The 8278-nt window shown below is 53.9% G+C and overlaps 3 protein-coding genes across 3 annotated transcripts in view; all 3 read left to right on the top strand.

Moving 5' to 3' along the window:
- Positions 1–1597, top strand: part of EIF4A1 (eukaryotic translation initiation factor 4A1) — a 6750-nt gene extending 5153 nt beyond the window's left edge. Inside the window, exons 7-8 of the mRNA XM_017531602.2 lie at positions 409–552; positions 633–1597. Coding sequence (XP_017387091.1) covers positions 409–552; positions 633–1019 — 531 coding nt within the window. The 3' untranslated portion in view covers positions 1020–1597. The remainder of the gene's footprint in view (positions 1–408; positions 553–632) is intronic.
- Positions 1598–2057: 460 nt separating this feature from the next.
- CD68 (CD68 molecule) lies at positions 2058–4990 on the top strand. Its single transcript, XM_017531603.1, has 6 exons — positions 2058–2310; positions 2393–2883; positions 3026–3145; positions 3282–3354; positions 3791–3961; positions 4263–4990. Exons 1-6 carry the CDS (start codon positions 2262–2264, stop codon positions 4394–4396), a joined length of 1038 nt encoding a protein of 345 aa, XP_017387092.1. The 5' UTR covers positions 2058–2261; the 3' UTR covers positions 4397–4990.
- Positions 4991–5584: 594 nt separating this feature from the next.
- The window catches only part of MPDU1 (mannose-P-dolichol utilization defect 1), a 6737-nt gene continuing 4043 nt past the window's right edge, over positions 5585–8278 (top strand). Inside the window, exon 1 of the mRNA XM_017531613.2 lies at positions 5585–6876. Coding sequence (XP_017387102.2) covers positions 6699–6876 — 178 coding nt within the window. The 5' untranslated portion in view covers positions 5585–6698. The remainder of the gene's footprint in view (positions 6877–8278) is intronic.

The following is an 8278-nucleotide window of genomic DNA, read 5'->3' as shown; positions in this document are numbered from 1 at the left end:
AAAAAGAGTTTGGCTCTTGTTGGTCAGGCTGGAGTGTAGTGCTTGCACTGCCTCCCTGGTTCAAGCAATTCTCCTGCCTCTCAGCCTCTCAAGTAGCTGGGATTCCAGGCATGCACTACCATGCCCAGCTGAGTTTTTGTATTTTTAGTAGAGAGGGTTTCACCATGTTGGTCAGGCTGATCTCGGATTCCTGACCGCTCAGGTGTTTGTCCACCTTGGCCTCCTAAAGTGCTAGGATTACAGGCATGAGCCACCTCACCCAGCAATGATTCTTTTCTAGAAGAACCAAATTTTGGATTCTTGCCTTGAGGCTTTTTTTGCACTCATTTCAGTTTTAGGTGTGACTAGGGAAGGGAGCAGGCGTCAGAAAGGATCTACAGCTCTAAGGCTGGCCTTTTTCTCCATTAGGTAGTTTTGCTGTCAGCTACAATGCCTTCAGATGTGCTTGAGGTGACCAAGAAGTTCATGAGGGACCCCATTCGGATTCTTGTCAAGAAGGAAGAGCTGACCTTGGAGGGTATCCGCCAATTCTACATCAATGTGGAACGAGAGGTGGGGCCCAGTGCAGGAGGCGGGCCTGGTAGTGAGTTGTTGGGTATAGCCCCTGACTGATTTTGTCCCCCCACCTCCAGGAATGGAAGCTGGACACACTGTGTGACTTATATGAAACTCTGACCATCACCCAGGCAGTCATCTTCATCAACACCCGAAGGAAGGTGGACTGGCTCACTGAGAAGATGCATGCTCGAGATTTCACTGTCTCTGCCATGCATGGAGATATGGACCAAAAGGAACGAGATGTGATCATGAGGGAGTTTCGATCTGGCTCTAGCAGAGTTTTGATTACCACAGACCTGCTGGCCAGAGGCATCAATGTGCAGCAGGTTTCTTTAGTCATCAACTATGACCTTCCCACCAACAGGGAAAACTATATCCACAGAATTGGTCGAGGTGGACGGTTTGGCCGTAAGGGTGTGGCTATTAACATGGTGACAGAAGAAGACAAATGGACTCTTTGAGACATAGAGACCTTCTACAACACCTCCATTGAGGAAATGCCCCTCAATGTTGCTGACCTCATCTGAGGGGCTGTCCTGCCACCTAGCCCCAGCCTGAGTTCAGTCTTGGGGGGCTGAGGAGTAGCAGGAGGGGGGAGGGAAGGGAGCCAAGGGATGGACATCTTGTCATTTTTTTTTCTTTGAATAAATGTCACTTTTTGAGGCAAAAGAAGGAACCGTGAACATTTTAGACACCCTTTTCTTTGGGGTAGGCTCTTGCCCCAGGCGCCGGCTCTTCTCCCAAAAAAACACTAATCCATTTCCCTAACCTAGTGACCTCCAGATCCCAGAGGCTCTCCTCACCTCAGCTGAGCTCCTTTGAAAGTGATTCAAGGGACTATGTCTCTCAGCCTCATTTGCTGGACCAAATCTGGAGGGAGAACCCTGAAAACCCCTCAGCAAGATTGCCCAGGGGATTGTCCCCAGGTGGGGGGAAGCAGGGGAGAGAAAATGGTAGCCATTTTTACATTGTTTTGTATAGTATTTATTGATTCAGGAAACAAACACAAAATTCTGAATAAAATGACTTGGAAACTGCCTGTTTGGGCTTCTCATTTCTTACCTCCCCTACCCCCTTCCACCTGCTATTGGGTGCATCTCCGCTCCCCGCTTTGCCAGCAGATAGTTACCTTTGGCTGTGTTGCTTTCTTATCACCATCTGAGAGTTGCCAAATGCTGAAGAGCATTGTTCTTAGCACTGAGAATGGTGATGACAGGAGTGCCACCCCTCTGTAAAGGGCTGGGCGTGGACATCACAAGCCCCTCATGTGCCTCAGTCAAAAGGAAGTAGTAGATGGGCCAGCCACAAGGTCAAGGAGAAAGGGGAGTGGAAACACTTCCCCACTGAGGGAGGGGCTGTTCCCTTAGACATCTGCCACAACCGCCAAGCAAGTTTTGCTGAGTTAGAGCAATGGGTCCCTGTAAGTCAACAGCCTCAGGGTTTTGTACCCACATGACACTGTTGACTTCACCCTGATTGCTCCCACTTAAGTAGGGGCCGGCAGTCCCCTAACAATTTTCAAAACTAATGACTAAGAGATGGGTGGCTGGAGCTGAGGTCCCTGAGTCAGGCTGTGGGTGGGATCATCTCCAGTACGGGAAGTGAGACTTCTCATTTCCTCCTTTCCAAGAGAGGGCTGAGCCAGTAGGGTTGAGCAACTGGTACTGACAGCCGAGCTGTACTCTGGGTGAGGCAGTTCAGCCATGAGGCTGGCTGTGCTTTTGTTGGGGGCCTTGCTGGGGCTACTGGCAGGTAAGGAGGAAGGCAGCTGAGGGGAGGGGGCCCCTGGGAGGGAGTTGGCCCCTGGGTTGCTAACCGTCTCCTCTGCCAAAAGCCCAGGGGACAGGGAATGACTGTCCTCACAAAAAATCGGCCACTCTGCTGCCGTCCTTCACGGTGACACCAACGGCTACAGAAAGCACTGGAACAACGAGCCACAGGACTACCAAGAGCCACAAAACTACCACTCACAGGACAACCACCATAGGCACCACCAGCCATGGACCCATAACTGCTACTCACAACCCCACCACCACCAGCCACGGAAACGTCACAGTTCATCCAACAAGCAACAGCACTGCCACTCACAGTCCTGCCACCACCAGTCATGGAAATGCCACGGTTCATCCGAGCAACAGCACTACCACCAGCCCAGGATTCACCAGTTCTGCCCATCCAGGACCACCTCCGCCCTCTCCGAGTCCTAGCCCAGCGTCCAGGGAGACCATTGGAGACTACATGTGGACTAATGGCTCACAGCCCTGTGTCCACCTCCAAGCCCAGATTCAGATTCGAGTCATGTACACAACCCAGGGTGGAGGACAGGTAAAGCAAAAACTGGGGGATGAGAGGTGAGGGAGGCAAGACTGGCTATGGGCTCAGAGGGAAGAAGGAAGGGGAATGGGACAGGGAAACTTGGGTGTCATTGCATGCAGTCTTATGACCTTCTGATCTTTAACTTCCACAGGCCTGGGGCATCTCTGTACTGAACCCCAATAAAACCAAAGCTGAGGGGAGCTGTGAGGATGCCCATCCCCACCTGCTTCTCTCATTCCCCTATGGACAGCTCAGCTTTGGATTCATGCAGGTATAGCCCATGACCTCAGTCTCATCCCTCACTGTCTCCCAGCACCCCACACCTCCCAATCCCACGCCCTACTCCTTCCTCTGTGGAGATGGATGCCACTTGGCCCTGCTGCCCTGCTGTCCTGTTCACCCCACAGGACCTCCAGCAGAGGGCTGTCTACCTGAGCTATATGGCAATGGAGTACAATGTGACCTTCCCCCAGGCAGCAGGTGAGTAACCTCCTTCCCTTTTTTTTTTTTTTTTTTTTTTTTTTTGAGACGGAGTTTCACTCTTGTTACCCAGGCTGGAGTGCAATGGCGCGATCTCGGCTCACCGCAACCTCCGCCTCCTGGGTTCAGGCAATTCTCCTGCCTCAGCCGCCTGAGTAGCTGGGATTACAGGCACGCACCACCATGCCCAGCTGATTTTTTTATATTTTTAGTAGATACGGGGTTTCACCATGTTGACCAGGCTGGTCTCGATCTCTTGACCTCGTGATCCACCCGCCTCGGCCTCCCAAAGTGCTGGGATTACAGGCTTGAGCCACCGCGCCCGGCTAACCTCCTTCCCTTTCCCATTGCTACCACTAGACGCCAGGGTTCCTGAAAGGACTAAGCTGGGGTCCAGGAGGTGGATAGGATCTGACCCCTCTCCTCACTCCTGCAGAGTGGACGTTCTCGGCTCAGAATGCATCCCTTCGAGATCTCCAAGCACCTCTGGGCCAGAGCTTCAGTTGCAGAAACTCGAGCATCGTTCTTTCACCAGCTGTTCACCTCGACCTGCTCTCCCTGAGGGTCCAGGCTGCTCAGCTGCCCCATACAGGGGTCTTTGGGCCAAGTAAGACCCACGACCTACTCCTTTCCTCCTAGAATCCTCCCACAGGCCCATAAGCCACTCGTGTCTCTTCTTAAACCCCCCTCCCCAATCCCCTTGCTGTCCCTGGCTTGCCATGTCTATGGGGCAGCTGTCCTCCCATCCTCTGCAATACTCTGCCAGTTTCCCCATTATCACTGCTCTGAGTCACCGCGGTGAGCTCCTCACCAATCTCTTACTCCCCAGCATCCCCCCATGCCCTCCTCCCACCTTGATGTCAACCACCACGTCACTGCAGTGGCTACCTGCCCTATCCTTCCGCCAGGTTTCTCCTGCCCCAGTGACCGGCCCATCTTGCTGCCTCTCATCATTGGCCTGATCCTTCTTGGCCTCCTCACCCTGGTGCTTATTGCCTTCTGCATCGCCCGGAGACGCCCATCTGCCTACCAGCCCCTCTGAGCATTTGCTCCAAACCCCAGGGTACTAGGGGGACTGGGATGAGGTGTGGTGGGGTACCCTCATTTCCTTGACATGCAACTGGCTCAAAGACAAAGTTATTTTACTTCCCTGTCTTTCTTGAAGAACAAAAATAGAGTTGGGTACAATAGCTCACGCCTATAATCCCAGCACTTTTGGAAGCTGAGGCATGTAATTCACTTGAGAAGTTTGAGACCATCCTGGCCAACATGGTGAAACCCCGTCTCTACTAAAATACAAAAAAGCTAGCCAGGCATGGTGGTGCGCGCTTGTAGTCCCAGCTACAGTGGAGGCTGAGGCAGGTGAATCGCTTGAAACCAGGAGGCAGAGGTTACAGTGAGCCAAGATCGTGCCACTGCACTCCAGCCAGCCTGGCGACAGAGTGAGACTCCGTCTCAAGAGGAGGAAAAAAAAAAGAACCAAAAATAGAGATAATTGAGTCGGGAGGAAGGAGGGAGTGAATTTTAGTAAACGTGACAAACTGCCCCCGCAGCAGGAGACCAGCAAAACTTATGCAAATCTTTGACTTGGGTTTTCCTTGTCCTGCCAGGATTAAAAGCCATGAGTTTCTTGTCACATGCCTTTCTGTGCCTTCCATGGTTGGGTCTCAGGGAATCGGAACTAGTTGCTGAGGGATGCAAATCTCATGGGTTCACCCCCCAAAGCCTGCACAGCTGGTGTTGGGTCTGCCGTGCCTCCCTTCCTTCCTCCTCCTGGGGCCACTGGCTGCTCCCGTTCCCCATCCCTGGCAAGCTGGTAGAGCCACCCATCCTCCCAGCCTTTTCCTGACCCGTACGGTTTTCAAATGCAGCAGACAGCCAAAACGATGTGGGGGAGGCTGTGTAATTTCATTTCCAAAGGCAGCACCAGTGGCTCCTGAGCAATAATATCCTATCCCGTCAACTGGGGTCAGGGCCTGCAGAAAAGCCCGATTAAACCCTCGCTCCACCTGGGATGCTCCTAGCCCACCTGCAAGGGGTTGAATCAAGGAGAAGCAGTGGGTACCCTGACCTCCACTGGGGGCTCCTGGAAACAGCATGCCCCCTACACAGGGCCACTCGCCAAGTCTAACTTCTCGACCCCAGTACTTGAGACGAGGGACAGCCAAGGTCCAGATTCTAGAAAGGGGCTCCCAGATGCCACAGCCTACACCACCAGTAAGTGCCAGTCCCACCCGTTATAGTAGGCTGTGGCACAATCGCTGGGAGCCAGGATAAGCAGCACCCCCCAGCCGCAGAAGTCCCAGGAGGGCTACCAGCCTCCAAGACCCAGAGACTGCCCCACAAGGGCAGCCTTCACCTGGCAAGGCCCCAGCAGTCCCACCTCTGCTTGCAGACATCCCGTGTGACCTTGCATTCTGTGGAGCAGGGGCCACCAAAGGGCTGCTCCACGGCGGGATGACGCACAGGTGGGCGCCCTGGGTTGGCGTCCCAGCGCTGCGTAACGAAGCACAATGCTCCCACCAGGCAGTCCAAGGTGCCCTTTCCCAAGCAGAACTGTAGGGCCCATTCGGCCTCGCGGAAGTCTCTGCCCAGCACGTGGAGCGCCCTGCGGGGAAGGGGAGAACTGAAGGGCTGCCACACCAGGCCTCGGCTTCCCAGAGACGGCCAGCTGTGCGACCCAAGGGGTGATTCAGGGGCTGCGCTTCCCCGGCGTGGGCTCGCCTCCCCCACCTCCTCCTCCGCTTCACTGTTGCAGGCCCGGCAGTTGCCGGCTCACCCACGCACCGAGGCCTGGGCGAATCCGAGGCGAGACACGCACGGGGTCCTACGTGCAACCCGGCGCCTGAGGAGGCCTGCCAGGTGCAGACGCTTCTGCTCCCGCCGGCGCACTTCCCTCTAGAGATGCCGAGAAAACGGGAGTTAGTAGCGCCCCCACTCAACGCCGCCTCGGAGACTCGAGCTCCTTCACTCTCAGCCTCGAACAATACAAAGTGTACTAGGACAAGACAAAATGGCGCCTAGCAGGAGGAGCGGAGAAAGGCAGGGGTGTAAATCTGGCTTCCAAACTGGAAGCGACAACAAAGACGTGGGAGGTTTAACTGCGCAGGCGTGCAGCTTCCGCAAGCTTTAGAATTCCACCGGGGGGCGCGTCCAAAACGTGGTCCCTGACTGAGACTTATTTTACGCCACTAGAGCGGTGATGGGTAGCGTCAGAAAAAGTAGGGAGCAACCGGCTGGCCAGCTTCGCCGCGGGAAAAGAACGAGGCGGAGTGTCCGCGGCGCGCACGCGCAACGAAAGTCAATGGCGGTCTGGAGAGACTGGCGGAAGCCAGCTTTGCAATATGGCGGCTGAGGCAGACGGAGCGCTTAAACGGCTGCTCGTGCCGATTCTTTTACCTGAGAAATGCTACGACCAACTTTTCGTTCAGTGGGACTTGCTTCACGGTGAGTTTTATTCAGCATCCGATCCAAGTCCTGCTCGAGTGACCCGTGGACCCTTCTTATTCCAAGGCTTGACCGGCGATTGACGGCAATTACTGCCGCCACGCCGAGCTGGACGGAAGTCACTTCCGAGAGGGGCGGAAGTGTCTCGGGCTCCTTAGAGGGAGGACGCCATATTTGTGCCAGTGGGGAAGTCCCCGGGTGGAATTCTTTGTGGAGTTTGTGATTTAGCGACAATGAAAGACGAAAAGACTCAACTTCTATAAACAAAAATCAAGTCAAATCGTGCCAACCTTTATTAGATCGCTAGCAGAATTAAACTGAATTCAAAGCCCCTGATGAATCGGGTCCCCTTCATTGCACCCACAAAGGCTCTACCATCCTGATTGCTTTCTTTCCAGCCTCCTCATAGTCTGATTTCGGAATAATTTGCCTTCCTTCCTTTGTATTTATTTATTTATTTTTTTTAGAGACAAGAATCTCACTCCGTTGCCCCGGCTGTAGTGCAGTGCCACGATCTAGGCTCACCACAAACCTCTTCCTCCCGGGTTCAGGCTATTCTCTTGCCTCAGCCTCCTCAGTGGCTGGGATTACAGGCATGCGCCACCATGCCCCGCTAATTTTGTATTTTTCATAGAGACGGGTTTTCTCCGTGTTGGTCACAGTGGTCTTGAACTCCCGACCTCAGGTGACTGCACCCCTCCGGCACTACAGGGGTGAGCCACCGCGCCCAGCCTTTCCTTCCATATTCTGATTGTGAGACAGCTTCGCAACAAGGCCCACCGTCAGACTATTTGGGAAGCGTCAGTATGCCCGTCAGTTCATACTACCTGTCTTAAGTTCGTGGGGCACTTTGTTTTAGCCGCATTTATGACCCGTGAGAGTCTGACTCCCACTGGACCAAGCTCCCTGAGGGGCAGGCTTCAAGGCTGGAGAAGTTACGGATGGCCAGGGCATAAAAGCTAGCCATAGAAGGGTAAGATTTAGTCACTGAGTAGGGGCCAGGGACAGAGACTTCAAGAAAGAGTCGTATGGGCCAGGTGGGGTGGCTAGTGCCTGTAATCCCAGCACTTTGGGAGCTGGAGGCGGGTTGATCACCTGAGGTCAGGAGTACCAGACCAGCCTGGCCAACATGGTGAAACCCTGTTTCTACTAAAAATACAAAACATTAGCTGGGCACGGTAGCGGGTGCCTGTAATCCCAGCTACGCAGGAGGCTGAGGCAGGAGAATCACTTGAACCCAGGAGCGGAGGTTGCAGTGAGTGGAGATCGCCATACCACTGCACTCCGGCCTGGGCAACAGAATGAGACGTCCTCTCAAAATTTAAAAAAAAGAGCCCTCCCTCTCCTGCCCTCGATCACTCCTTCACCCTCACAAAAAATAAATAAATGATAGGAAGACCTGTCTTTGGAGAAAGAAGACATGTGAAATGAATGGGCCACCCATGGACCCAGAGAAAATTCTCAAGACATTTCTCAG

Source organism: Cebus imitator, unplaced genomic scaffold, assembly GCF_001604975.1.
Source record: "Cebus imitator isolate Cc_AM_T3 unplaced genomic scaffold, Cebus_imitator-1.0 Scaffold72, whole genome shotgun sequence".
NCBI lineage: Eukaryota > Metazoa > Chordata > Mammalia > Primates > Cebidae > Cebus > Cebus imitator.
The sequence above is the reverse complement of the archived record's forward strand: the minus strand, read 5'-3'. Positions and strand labels throughout refer to the sequence as shown.